Source organism: Pholcus phalangioides, unplaced genomic scaffold (genome assembly GCF_987345545.1).
Source record: "Pholcus phalangioides strain wild (caught in Gottingen) unplaced genomic scaffold, Ppha-v1.0 ptg000003l_1, whole genome shotgun sequence".
Taxonomy (NCBI): Eukaryota; Metazoa; Arthropoda; class Arachnida; order Araneae; family Pholcidae; genus Pholcus; species Pholcus phalangioides.
Genome location: NW_028301596.1, coordinates 26,731,184 through 26,745,400, shown reverse-complemented (window position 1 = coordinate 26,745,400; position 14,217 = coordinate 26,731,184). Strand labels below are relative to the sequence as shown.

At 34.1% G+C, this 14,217-nt stretch overlaps 1 protein-coding gene across 5 annotated transcripts in view; it reads left to right on the top strand.

Moving 5' to 3' along the window:
- The window catches only part of LOC149088344 (uncharacterized), a 636,013-nt gene that overhangs the window by 114,691 nt on the left and 507,105 nt on the right, over window positions 1-14,217 (top strand). For all 5 annotated transcript variants that reach the window (XM_089247274.1, XM_089247269.1, XM_089247272.1 and 2 more), the window contains one exon: window positions 5,327-5,410. In XM_089247274.1, coding sequence (XP_089103400.1) covers window positions 5,327-5,410 — 84 coding nt within the window. The remainder of the gene's footprint in view (window positions 1-5,326; window positions 5,411-14,217) is intronic.

Sequence of the window (14,217 nt, the reverse complement as noted above, 5' to 3'; positions counted from 1 at the left end):
CAACGCGGGTTTTCGGAATCTGAAATGCAGATGCACTATGTTTGCACCATCGATTGGAGGGGGTATGACGTCAGCTGTCTTCGCTTTGGCAGTGTTGAGAACGTCGTCCGCAACATCATTCGTCGGAAGATCACGTGACTCGGTGAAAACACATACAATCCCCCGTTATTTTCTTAGGGGCCGTTAAAATATTACGTAAGTGAATGTTTAGCCATTTTTGACCCCCTCCCCCTTTGGTCAGCAAAATTTAGTCAGCACTGCCCCCCTACCTCCTAATGCATATTGGTGAGATCAGAAACGTACGCAGGAGGGGGAGTACTCGGGCGCCCCCAGACGAAAAAAAAAATTTAATGCAAATTTTTTTTTTTTAAATTAAAATTTCAAAAGAAAATATCTTTTATATGTTATTATAATCGATTTCTGTCAACTTCAATGCTATTTGAAGGATAAGAGCTCAAAATTTCTCTTTAAGAAGTTTATTGCAACCCAATTAAGTGTCCCAAATACATTTCCAGAGCACTTGAAGGATCCGTGAAACATTTAGAGATCACCAAAGTGGCTCTGTAGAGGACTTATCAATAGGGAGAATGTTAGTTCAGGTGCCCAATAACTATTAAAAGGTTTTTTCCAATTTTGGCACACTGAATAAGATGCCATTAAGAATATTTTCATAAAGGGTGGTTGATGACGTAAGCATCATTCAAACCCCCCTCCCCCCCTTGTCAGCAAATCGGAAACCCCCTCCCCCATTGATGCTGACTTAATACTTGAATAATCCCTTATGGCATAAATAGGAGTTCAAATGAAAGAAATTTCAGCATCATGAGAATTCCAAAAATTAATGAAAGAAAATTTCCAGAATTAATGAAATATAGATAATTTCAGTTCCAAAATAAATGGAAGTGATAATTACAGCATTAATGGAAGATAATTCCAGAATTAATGAAAGATAATTCCAAAATTTATGAAAATGCACTTCCTGCACTTTTATAAAAGATAATTCCAGCATTAATAAAAGATAATTCCAAAGATAAGGGAAGCGATAATAGTTTTTTAAAACACCATGGAATGCTAAAAAAGACAAACTGATTGAAGGCTGAAATGAACAGCTTCGAAATTTGGTAAATGAGAATCTAAAGGAAGAGGAGAAGTGCGTGCTGAAGATCTTTGTTTTTTCCAGTATGTACACAAACAACACCAGCTTTAGTCCACTAAAGTTTGTGTTCACACAACCCAATCAAGTTCGTTATCGACTCCATCTATTTGTGATCTGGTCAGCTCATTTGTGTGTCTGATGCATAGGCGGAGATTGACTTGGAAGTCTGGGGGGGGGGGCGGGGCAAGGTCATTATTGCTGGAGGGGGGCACGATGATGTCAGCTCATATATACATATGTACATTAGATCAGTCGACTCCACCTTTGGCGCTGGGCCCCCCCCCCCCGTATTTCCGCCCATGGTCTGATGGAATAGATAACCTCCTAGAATGTCCAGACTGTTCAGCTCGATGCTAAGAGTCTTGCACTGAAAAAAACATGTGCTCTGAAAATTCTTATTGATGCAGAAATTCAGCTCATGATGCTATTTTATAATAGTGCATGCATTCATATCATATATAAAATGTTTGTTGACTGAATCTTTATTCACACACATTAACCGAGGCACAAAAACAATGAAAAAATCTTCATTAGCTGAAAAATTTGTAATCCGAGGCGTACCTTAGGTATCACTGTACTTACAGGATCAATTTTTTTTTCAACAGTTGCCACAATTATAATAGTGCGTGCATTCATATATAAAATGTTTGTTGACTGAATCTGTATTCACACACATTAACCGAGGCACAAAAACAATGAAAAAATCTTCATTAGCTGAAAAATTTGTAATCCGAGGTGTATCTTAGGTATCACTGTACTTACAGGATCAATTTTTTTTCAACACTTGCCACAATTTTACGTCTAATTAAGAAAATGACAACCATTATTTATTCTCAAGTATTAATGCATCATAAAATTTACAACTTATTTTTCCACTCTAGATGTTCTTTGCCCCTTTCAGTAGTTCAGTACATTTCTTGTCTAAATACATCCTCTTGCACAGAAAGGGATACACAAAATAAAATATAATCAGTATATTTTTAATTTATACAAAAAATTGCAGTTAATATAATACAGTAAAACCTTGTTAAGTCGTCACCCTGATAAGTCGTCACTCCGGTTAAGTCGTCATTTTTCTTCAGACCCTTCCAGCTCTCATAGACCACAATGTTATTTACTCCTCATTTACTCATCGCTAATTTCAGTTAAGTCGTCACTATGAAAAAGTTTGAGAAAGAGGAACAGACTATTTTTATGGCTCTCATTAAAAAAAGAGCTTGTTAACAGCATTGTCATATGCTTGAAAAGTCACCATAAAATCCTATATACCCAAATGGAACAGTTTAAGTATTGAAAGTTACGCTGGGGAAGTTCATTTGCCGACTAAGGTTTTTGGAACGTTGGGGACTGTTCAAGCTATGTAGGTCTCATTTCGGCCTGGGCTCCATTGGAGAAACTGGATGAACCGCGAGACACCCGAGCTCTGTCGCAAGAAACAACGTAAACACTTCACCCCCTTTCCCCCTCTCCCCCTCCGGGGGGGGGGGGGAGCAGGGCATCTCCTGCAAAACCAAAATTTATTGTATGTCAAAGATTGCATATAGTGCGAGGAAATCGAAAATTATGTAAATCGAAAAATCAAATTAATCATGTTAAAGTCAAAGTGCAATGGACACGGATAGTAAATAATCATAGAAAGCATGGACTCTTCTAATTTAGGGCTTGAAATTTAAACAAAATATCTTTGTTGAAAAAAATTAGACATTCTTTCCCAAGTTGAAGTCTTCTGTTTACTTTTCCCTGCCCAGGGCCTCTCCAACAAGTCATAAATGTTCAAGATTACTTTGTAGTTGTATCATGAACTACTGATGAAGATTTAAAATACTAAAATATATTAAATTTGATGCATATGTAAAATTAATGTGCAATGGAAAGTTCTGTTATGAAGAAAAGCTACTTATTCAAACAGTTGCTCTGTTAGTCTATAAATTTAAAAATTACTACACTGCTGGCCACCGTAAATGCAACACCCTGAAGGAAGCATGCAAATAATATGAAATTTACAACATGCATTAGCGGAGGTGAGATATGCAAATGATTAGAATTTCAGCGCAGACGCACATCACGCGCGCCTGTGGCGCCACTTTAAAGCGCTATTTAAGGCTTGGAGATTTCGACGATTTGAAGTACGGCAATTGTGTTTTTCTTGTGGTTTTTTCAAAAAAACGATCAATTATGCCTCGTAGAAAACAGCTATCATCTTTTGATCAAGTATCCAAGTTCGACAGAGGAAGCATAGTGGCCTACCGAGATTGTGGATTATCTTTCAGGGAAATCGGTAGTCGTGTTGGACGAAACCAAACAACTGTAATGCGGATATGTGATCGTTGGATGCAGGAGGGTACGATGGACCGACGTGTTCGATCGCATCCACCTCAGTGCACCACTTCACGTGATGACAGGCGTATTGTGCGTATGGCAGTGACGGATCGTTCAGCCATATCACGAACCATAGCACAGCACATTCAGTCTGTACCGCATCATCCAGTGTCTGCGCATACCATTCGACGCCGTTTACAGCAGAGTGGTCTGTCCGCAAGACGTTCATTGCTTCGTCTACCCTTGACGCAGAACCACAGATGTCTCCGCCGCCAATGGTGCGAAGAAAGAAGGATGTGGACGGCACAATGGAATGAAATTGTCTTTACTGACGAGTCACGCTTCTGTCTGCAACACCACGATGGTCGGGTTCGAGTCTGGAGACACCGTGGAGAGAGGATGCTGAACAGCTGCGTTATGCACCGCCACACTGGTCCTGCACCGGGTATTATGGTATGAGGCGGTATTGGATATCACTCTCGCACTCCTCTAGTACGCATTGCCGGTACTTTAAAAAGCCAGCGCTACATCTCCGAGGTGTTGGAGCCAGTTGTCCTTCCTTACCTTCAGGGCTTGCCCACAGCCATATTTCAACAGGACAATGCGCGACCACACATGGCACGCATTGTCCAAAGGTTCTTCGTCAATCGCCAGATTGAATTGCTTCCCTGGCCAGCTCGCTCTCCGGATCTTTCGCCGATAGAAAACATGTGGTCCATGGTTGCTCAACGATTGACCCAGATTACATCCCCAGCTGCCACACCAGATCAACTTTGGCAACGCATGGAAGCTGCTTGGTCTGCTGTACCCCAAGAACACATCCAAAGTCTCTTTGAATCAATGCCGAGGCGTGTGGCAGCGGTGATCTCCAACAATGGCGGCTACTCTGGCTACTGATTTTGGCAGGAACCACACTTCACAGATGTCTATAAATTTAATCATTTGATGCTTGGTCAACATGTTATCTACAAAATAAATATTGTTCGATATCTCTTGTCTTTCTTGGTGTTCCAATTTGGGTGGCCAGCAGTGTAGTTTAAATCAAAGTGTACAGTATATTTCACTACAATAATTTAAGTAATAACAGATAAAAAAGGTAAAAAATTGCTATTATTTTTTCTTTCACAATCTATAAATTTTATTAATATTGTTATTTTGATTCATACTTTAATAAATGTCATATTACTTTAAATTTATACGATTTCCATATTATTGCACATTAAAACTGACGGAACCACTCTTAAGTCGTCACTCCACTTAAGCCGTCATAATTTTTCGATAACTTGAGGTGACGACTTATCGAGATTTTACTGTATTTTCAAAATTAGTTTTTTGTTAGATTTATGCTGATATCCTGCCAAAATCCTGAGCATTATTTAGCCGAACCAAATATTTGACAAAAGGGTTGAATAAACCAAATACAGAATAGCAGCCGAATATTTGTCCCATCTCTACTTGCTATAAAGAGCTTTATTAGTGCTGATAATTTGGGTTCTTCCATTCAACTCAAAATTTGTACACTTTTATTTGAATTTCTCACTTATTTATTTCATATGCATTCAATAACATAAAAACGTCTATGTGTTCTTATTTTGTTTCCTGAGATTTAATGAATTGGATGTAACAGACTTAATCACTAAGAAAACTAACTAAAACCAGATTGTATTACTAAGCTTATTGCTAATTAAGTTAATGAATCAAATGTTATGTTGATAAATGTAACTTTCCCATAGTACGTCCAGGAAAATATTCTCACTTTGTATCTCTAGGTGGACTAAAATTTTTCTTTAAAATTATTTTTAATGTGTTTTTTTTTCCTTTTAATTTTTAAGCACCTCCACTCATTTACAGGAAGCAACCATCGTTACTAATCAGTGCAAAGAAGAAATGAGGAATCTTGTCAATCACAAGCTGAGTATGGAGTCTGAATTATTAGTAAGTGATTTCTAAATACCAGTATCGCTCCTATTTTTCAGAGAGATCTTTATTTCCTATCTCCCGAAAATCTTTCTTTTTACCCCAATTTCCTTCTACTGTTCCTATTTTATCTTTCCCCGTTTTTTTTTTGTTTACTTCCAACACTTCACTACAAAAGTTTCTAGAAACCACAGGATATCACTGCTTTTTCACTCACTCACTTTTGACATTTTATTCAAAGAAATTTATAGGGGCACACATATACATTATCACGCAAATTATATAATGTTAGCATTCACAATTGGCTGTTCAGTAATTTGTATTTCCTTGTGAATGATACTTGAGCTGCTTGAATGGATGTACTGGGAATCAGGTTTTTCAATCAACACAAAGTGTAATATACCGCCCTTATGGGCTAACATGTTCCATTAGCAACTAACACGAAATGGTCCCGTAGGATAAGACACGTTCAAGTCGGGATTTGTGCATGTATATTTCATATTTATGCTTAATATCAAGTTACGTCATTATATTATATCTATATTTCCTGTTTATTTTTTCAAAAAAATTTTTCTCGCTACTCAAAAGTTGAAATAAGCATTTTATAGAGAATTTTATCACCGATAGAGGAAACAGATGCTTTTTTTTTGTGTAATGGGAAAATTCCACAAATCATGTATAATTTAGTTAAACATATTAACCTCTTATAGACCAATATTAACAAATTTTCCAAAAAAATTTTTTTCAAGCTATTTAAAATATTTCATGTTCATTTCTGGAGAATTTCATGACAGATAAAGAAAACAGATCCATTTAATCAGGAGAAAATTGCACACATCTGTTTAAATTTTGAATTTTCATTCCTGTAAGGAAGGAGGGTCCTGTCGAATATATGAAAAAAAATATTTTTCAAGCTATTACACATTTTTCATGTTTATTCTGTAGAGAATTTCATGACAGACAGAGAAAACAGAACATGGCTCCCACTCATCCTACTTTTCCTACTTTTTTACAGATCCTATCGCAAAATTTGTGTAATTGATTTTAATTGAGCAGGAAATTATTGAGATATTGCCAAATATTACAATATTTGGAGAATGCAATTAATGATTCTGCCAAAGCAGAAATTGTATAATTTTTTAAGGTAATTTAGAGGTGGGGGGGGGGCGTATGTGGACCATTTGATTGATTAATTCTTCATTTGCTTAGTTTGACAATTCAACAAGTATAGTAGTCATTAATAACTTCTGTCTGGATGGAAAAATAATTTTGTATTTATTACTTTGTGGTCTTGGACAGTAACTTTCATCATTCAAAATCATGGTGCAAATAGATGAAACAACAGTTTGCATTTCAAAGCAGTTTGATACATAGGCCTATTCTAGGTTTGGTGATTCTGATTTAAAATTCTGTTTTAAATTTTCACACGTGTAATAGGGGGTCCTGTCGGTTTTTTCAAATTTACTTTTTTCGAGCTATTGAATAGTTTTCATGTTTATTTTGTAGACATTTTCATCACAGATAGGGAAAACAGAACCATATTTATGATTCGAGTATGAATCGTGAGGAAATTCCGAAATTGAGTTTGAATTTTAAATTTTTACATGTGTAAGGGAGGGTCCTGTCAGTTTTTTCAAAATTACTTTTTTCGAGCTATTGAATAGTTTTCATGTTTATTTTGTAGACATTTTCATCACGGATAGGGAAAACAGAACCATATTTATGATTTGATTTTGAATTGTGAGGAAATTCCAACATTGAGTTTGAATTTTAAATTTTTACATGTGTAAGGGGGGGGGGGTCCTGTGAGCTTTTTCAAAATTACTTTTTTCGAGCTATTGAATAGTTTCCATGTTTATTTTGTAGACATTTTCATCACAGATAGGGAAAACAGAACCATATTTATGATTCGAGTATGAATCGTGAGGAAATTCCAAAATTGAGTTTAAATTTTAAATTTTTACATGTGTAAGGGAGGGTCCTGTCAGTTTTTTCAAAATTACTTTTTTCGAGCTATTGAATAGTTTTCATGTTTATTTTGTAGACATTTTCATCACAGATAGGGAAAACAGAACCATATTTATGATTTGATTTTGAATTGTGAGGAAATTCCAACATTGAGTTTGAATTTTAAATTTTTACACGTGTAAGGGGGGGGGGGTCCTGTGAGCTTTTTCAAAATTACTTTTTTCGAGCTATTGAATAGTTTCCATGTTTATTTTGTAGACATTTTCATCACGGATAGGGAAAACAGAACCATATTTGTGATTCAAGTTTGCATCGGGAGACAATTCCAAACGTGAGTTTGAATTTTAAATTTTTACATGTGTAAGGGGGGGGGGGGGCGGGTCCTGTCGGTTTTTTCAAAATTACTTTTTTCGAGCTATTGAATAGTTTTCATGTTTATTTGTAGGCATTTTCATCACGAATTGGGAAAACAGAACCATATTTATGATTCGAGTATGAATCGTGAGGAAATTCCAAAATTGAGTTTGAATTTTAAATTTTTACATGTGTAAGGGAGGGTCCTGTCAGTTTTTTCAAAATTACTTTTTTCGAGCTATTGAATAGTTTTCATGTTTATTTTGTAGACATTTTCATCACGGATGAGGAAAATAGAACCATATTTACGATTCGAGTTTGAATCGTGAGGAAATTCCAAAATTGAGTTTGAATTTTAAATTTTAACATGTGTAAGGGGGGTCCTGTCAGTTTTTTCAAAATTACTTTTTTCGAGCTATTGAATAGTTTTCATGTTTATTTTGTAGACATTTTCATCACGGATAGGGAAAACAGAACCATATTTATGATTTGATTTGGAATCGTGAGGAAATTCCAAAATTGAGTTTTAATTTTAAATTTTTACACGTGTAAGGGGGGGGGGGTCCTGTCGGTTTTTTCAAAGTTACTTTTTTCGAGCTATTGAATAGTTTTCATGTTTATTTTGTAGACATTTTCATCACGGATGAGGAAAATAGAACCATATTTATGATTTGAGTTTGAATCGGGAGAAAATTCCAAACATGAGTTTGAATTTTAAATTCTCAGACATGTAAGGGTCCTGTCAGTTTTTTCAAAATTACTTTTTTCGAGCTATTGAGTAGTTTACATGTTTATTTTGTAGACATTTTCATCACGGATAGGGCAAACAGAACCATATTTATGATTTGAGTTTGAATCGGGAGAAAATTCCAAACATGAGTTTGAATTTTAAATTCTCAGACGTGTAAGGGGGATCCTGTCAGTTTTTTCAAAATTACTTTTTTCGAGCTATTGAATAGTTTTCATGTTTATTTTGTAGACATTTTCATCACGGATAAGGAAAACAGAACCATATTTATGATTTGAGTTTGAATCGTGAGGAAATTCCAAAATTGAGTTTTAATTTTAAATTTTTACACGTGTAAGGGGGGGTCCTGTCATTTTTTTCAAAATTACTTTTTTCGAGCTATTGAATAGTTTACATGTTTATTTTGTAGACATTTTCATCACGGATAGGGAAAACAGAACCATATTTATGATTCAAGTTTGAATCTTGAGGAAATTCCAAAATTGAGTTTGAATTTTTAAATTTTTACACCTGTAAGGGGGGGGTCCTGTCAGTTTTTTCAAAATTACTTTTTTCGAGCTATTGAATAGTTTTCATGTTTATTTTGTAGACATTTTCATCACGGATAAGGAAAACAGAACCATATTTATGATTTGAGTTTGAATCGGGAGAAAATTCCAAACGTGAGTTTGAATTTTAAATTCTCAGACGTGTAAGGGGGGATCCTGTCAGTTTTTTCAAAATTACTTTTTTCGAGCTATTGAATAGTTTTCATGTTTATTTTGTACGCATTTTCATCATGGATAGGGAAAACAGAACCATATTTACGATTCGAGTTTGAATCGTGAGGAAATTCCAAAATTGAGTTTGAATTTTAAATTTTTACATGTGTAAGTGGGGGGGGGGGGTCCTGTCATTTTTTTCAAAATTACTTTTTTCGAGCTATTGAATAGTTTTCATGTTTATTTTGTAGACATTTTCATCACGGATAGGGAAAACAGAACCATATTTGTGATTTGATTTTGAATCGTGAGGAAATTCCAAAATTGAGTTTTAATTTTAAATTTTTACACGTGTAAGGGGGGGGGGTCCTGTTGGTTTTTTTCAAAATTACTTTTTTCGAGCTATTGAGTAGTTTTCATGTTTATTTTGTAGACATTTTCATCACGAATAGGGAAAATAGAACCATATTGATGATTTGAGTAAGGGGGTACATGTGTAAGGGGGGTCCTGTCAGTTTTTTCAAAATTACTTTTTTCGAGCTATTGAATAGTTTTCATATTTATTTTGTAGGCATTTTCATCACGGATAGGGAAAACAGAACCATATTTATGATTCGACTTTGAATCATCACGAAATTCCAAAATTGAATTTGAATTTTAAATTTTTACACGTGTAAGGGAGGGTCCTGTCGGTTTTTTCAAAATTACTTTTTTCGAGCTGTTGAGTAGTTTTCATGTTTATTTTGTAGACATTTTCGTCACGGATAGGGAAAATAGAACCATATTTATGATTTGAGTTTGAATCGTGAGGAAATTCCAAACATGAGTTTGAATTTTAAATTCTCAGACGTGTGAGAGAGGGTCCTGTCAGTTTTTTCAAAATTACTTTTTTCGAGCTATTGAATAGTTTTCATGTTTATTTTGTAGGCATTTTCATCACGGATGAGGAAAATAGAACCATATTTATGATTTGATTATGAATCGTGAGGAAATTTCAAAATGGAGTTTTAATTTTAAATTTTTACATGTGTAAGGGGGGGGGGGTCCTGTCAGTTTTTTCAAAATTACTTTTTTCGAGCTATTGAATAGTTTTCATGTTTATTTTGTAGACATTTTCATCACGGATAGGGAAAACAGAACCATATTTGTGATTTGATTTTGAATCGTGAGGAAATTCCAAAATTGAGTTTTAATTTTAAATTTTTACACGTGTAAGGGGGGGGGGTCCTGTTGGTTTTTTTCAAAATTACTTTTTTCGAGCTATTGAGTAGTTTTCATGTTTATTTTGTAGACATTTTCATCACGAATAGGGAAAATAGAACCATATTGATGATTTGAGTAAGGGGGTACATGTGTAAGGGGGGTCCTGTCAGTTTTTTCAAAATTACTTTTTTCGAGCTATTGAATAGTTTTCATGTTTATTTTGTAGGCATTTTCATCACGGATAGGGAAAACAGAACCATATTTATGATTCGACTTTGAATCATCACGAAATTCCAAAATTGAATTTGAATTTTAAATTTTTACACGTGTAAGGGAGGGTCCTGTCGGTTTTTTCAAAATTACTTTTTTCGAGCTGTTGAGTAGTTTTCATGTTTATTTTGTAGACATTTTCGTCACGGATAGGGAAAATAGAACCATATTTATGATTTGAGTTTGAATCGTGAGGAAATTCCAAACATGAGTTTGAATTTTAAATTCTCAGACGTGTGAGAGAGGGTCCTGTCAGTTTTTTCAAAATTACTTTTTTCGAGCTATTGAATAGTTTTCATGTTTATTTTGTAGGCATTTTCATCACGGATGAGGAAAATAGAACCATATTTATGATTTGATTATGAATCGTGAGGAAATTTCAAAATGGAGTTTTAATTTTAAATTTTTACATGTGTAAGGGGGGGGGTCCTGTCAGTTTTTTCAAAATTACTTTTTTCGAGCTATTGAATAGATTTCATGTTTATTTTCTAGGCATTTTCATCACGAATTGGGAAAACAGAACCATATTTATGATTTGAGTTTGAATCGGGAGAAAATTCCAAACATGAGTTTGAATTTTGAATTCTCAGACGTGTGAGGGAGGGTGCTGTCAGTTTTTTCAAAATTACTTTTTTCGAGCTATTGAATAGTTTTCATGTTTATTTTGTAGGCATTTTCATCACGGATAGGGGAAACAGAACCATATTTATGATTCGAGTATGAATCGTGAGGAAATTTCAAAATGGAGTTTTAATTTTAAATTTTTACATTTGTAAGGGGGGGGTCCTGTCAGTTTTTTCAAAATTACTTTTTTCGAGCTATTCAATAGATTTCATGTTTATTTTGTGGGCATTTTCATCACGAATTGGGAAAACAGAACCATATTTATGATTCGAGTTTGAATCGTGAGGAAATTCCAAAATTGAGTTTTAATTTTAAATTTTTACACGTGTAAGGGAGGGTCCTGTCGGTTTTTTCAAAATTACTTTTTTCGATCTATTGAATAGTTTTCATGTTTATTTTGTAGACATTTTCATCACGGATAGGGAAAACTGAACCATATTTATGATTTGAGTTTGAATCGGGAGAAAATTCCAAAATTGAGTTTGAATTTTAAATTTTACATGTGTAAGGGGGGGTCCTGTCAGTTTTTTCAAAATTACTTTTTTCGAGCTATTGAATAGTTTTCATGTTTATTTTGTAGACATTTTCATCACGGATGAGGAAAATAGAACCATATTTATGATTCGAGTTTGAATCGTGAGAAAATTACAAAATTGAGTTTTAATTTTAAATTTTTACACCTGTAAGGGGGGGTCCTGTCAGTTTTTTCAAAATTACTTTTTTCGAGCTATTGAATAGTTTTCATGTTTATTTTGTAGACATTTTCATCACGGATAGGGAAAACAGAACCATATTTATGATTCGAGTTTGAATCATGACGAAATTCCAAAATTGAATTTGAATTTTAAATTTTTACATGTGTAGGGGGGGGGGGGTCCTGTCAGTTTTTTCAAAATTACTTTTTTCGAGCTATTGAATAGATTTTATGTTTATTTTGTAGGCATTTTCATCACGAATTGGGAAAACAGAACCATATTTATGATTCGAGTTTGAATCGTGAGGAAATTCAAAAATTGAGATTTAATTTTAAATTTTTACACGTGTAAGGGAGGGTCCTGTCGGTTTTTTCAAAATTACTTTTTTCGAGCTATTGAATAGTTTTCATGTTTATTTTGTAGGCATTTTCATCACGGATAAGGAAAACAGAACCATATTTATGATTTGAGTTTGAATCGGGAGAAAATTCCAAACGTGAGTTTGAATTTTAAATTCTCAGACGTATAAGGGGGGGTCCTGTCAGTTTTTTCAAAATTACTTTTTTCGAGCTATTGAATAGTTTTCATGTTTATTTTGTAGACATTTTCATCACGGATAAGGAAAACAGAACCATATTTATGATTTGAGTTTGAATCGGGAGAAAATTCCAAACGTGAGTTTGAATTTTAAATTCTCAGACGTATAAGGGGGGGTCCTGTCAGCTTTTTCAAAATTACTTTTTTCGAGCTATTGAATAGTTTTCATGTTTATTTTGTAGACATTTTCATCACGGATGAGGAAAACAGAACCATATTTATGATTTGAGTTTGAATCGGGAGAAAATTCCAAACGTGAGTTTGAATTTTAAATTCTCAGACGTGTAAGGGGGGGGAGGTCCTGTCAGTTTTTTCAAAATTACTTTTTTCGAGCTATTGAATAGTTTTCATGTTTATTTTGTAGACATTTTCATCACGGATAAGGAAAACAGAACCATATTTATGATTTGAGTTTGAATCGGGAGAAAATTCCAAACGTGAGTCTGAATTTTAAATTCTCAGACGTGTGAGAGAGGGTCCTGTCAGTTTTTTCAAAATTACTTTTTTCGAGCTATTGAATAGTTTTCATGTTTATTTTGTAGACATTTTCATCACGGATAGGGAAAACAGAACCATATTTATGATTCGAGTATGAATCGTGAGGAAATTCCAAAATTGAGTTTGAATTTTAAATTTTTACATGTGTAAGGGAGGGTCCTGTCAGTTTTTTCAAAATTACTTTTTTCGAGCTATTGAATAGTTTTCATGTTTATTTTGTAGACATTTTCATCACGGATGAGGAAAATAGAACCATATTTACGATTCGAGTTTGAATCGTGAGGAAATTCCAAAATTGAGTTTGAATTTTAAATTTTAACATGTGTAAGGGGGGTCCTGTCAGTTTTTTCAAAATTACTTTTTTCGAGCTATTGAATAGTTTTCATGTTTATTTTGTAGACATTTTCATCACGGATAGGGAAAACAGAACCATATTTATGATTTGATTTGGAATCGTGAGGAAATTCCAAAATTGAGTTTTAATTTTAAATTTTTACACGTGTAAGGGGGGGGGGGGGTCCTGTCGGTTTTTTCAAAGTTACTTTTTTCGAGCTATTGAACAGTTTTCATGTTTATTTTGTAGACATTTTCATCACGGATGAGGAAAATAGAACCATATTTATGATTTGAGTTTGAATCGGGAGAAAATTCCAAACATGAGTTTGAATTTTAAATTCTCAGACGTGTAAGGGTCCTGTCAGTTTTTTCAAAATTACTTTTTTCGAGCTATTGAGTAGTTTACATGTTTATTTTGTAGACATTTTCATCACGGATAGGGCAAACAGAACCATATTTATGATTTGAGTTTGAATCGGGAGAAAATTCCAAACATGAGTTTGAATTTTAAATTCTCAGACGTGTAAGGGGGATCCTGTCAGTTTTTTCAAAATTACTTTTTTCGAGCTATTGAATAGTTTTCATGTTTATTTTGTAGACATTTTCATCACGGATAAGGAAAACAGAACCATATTTATGATTTGAGTTTGAATCGTGAGGAAATTCCAAAATTGAGTTTTAATTTTAAATTTTTACACGTGTAAGGGGGGGTCCTGTCATTTTTTTCAAAATTACTTTTTTCGAGCTATTGAATAGTTTACATGTTTATTTTGTAGACATTTTCATCACGGATAGGGAAAACAGAACCATATTTATGATTCAAGTTTGAAT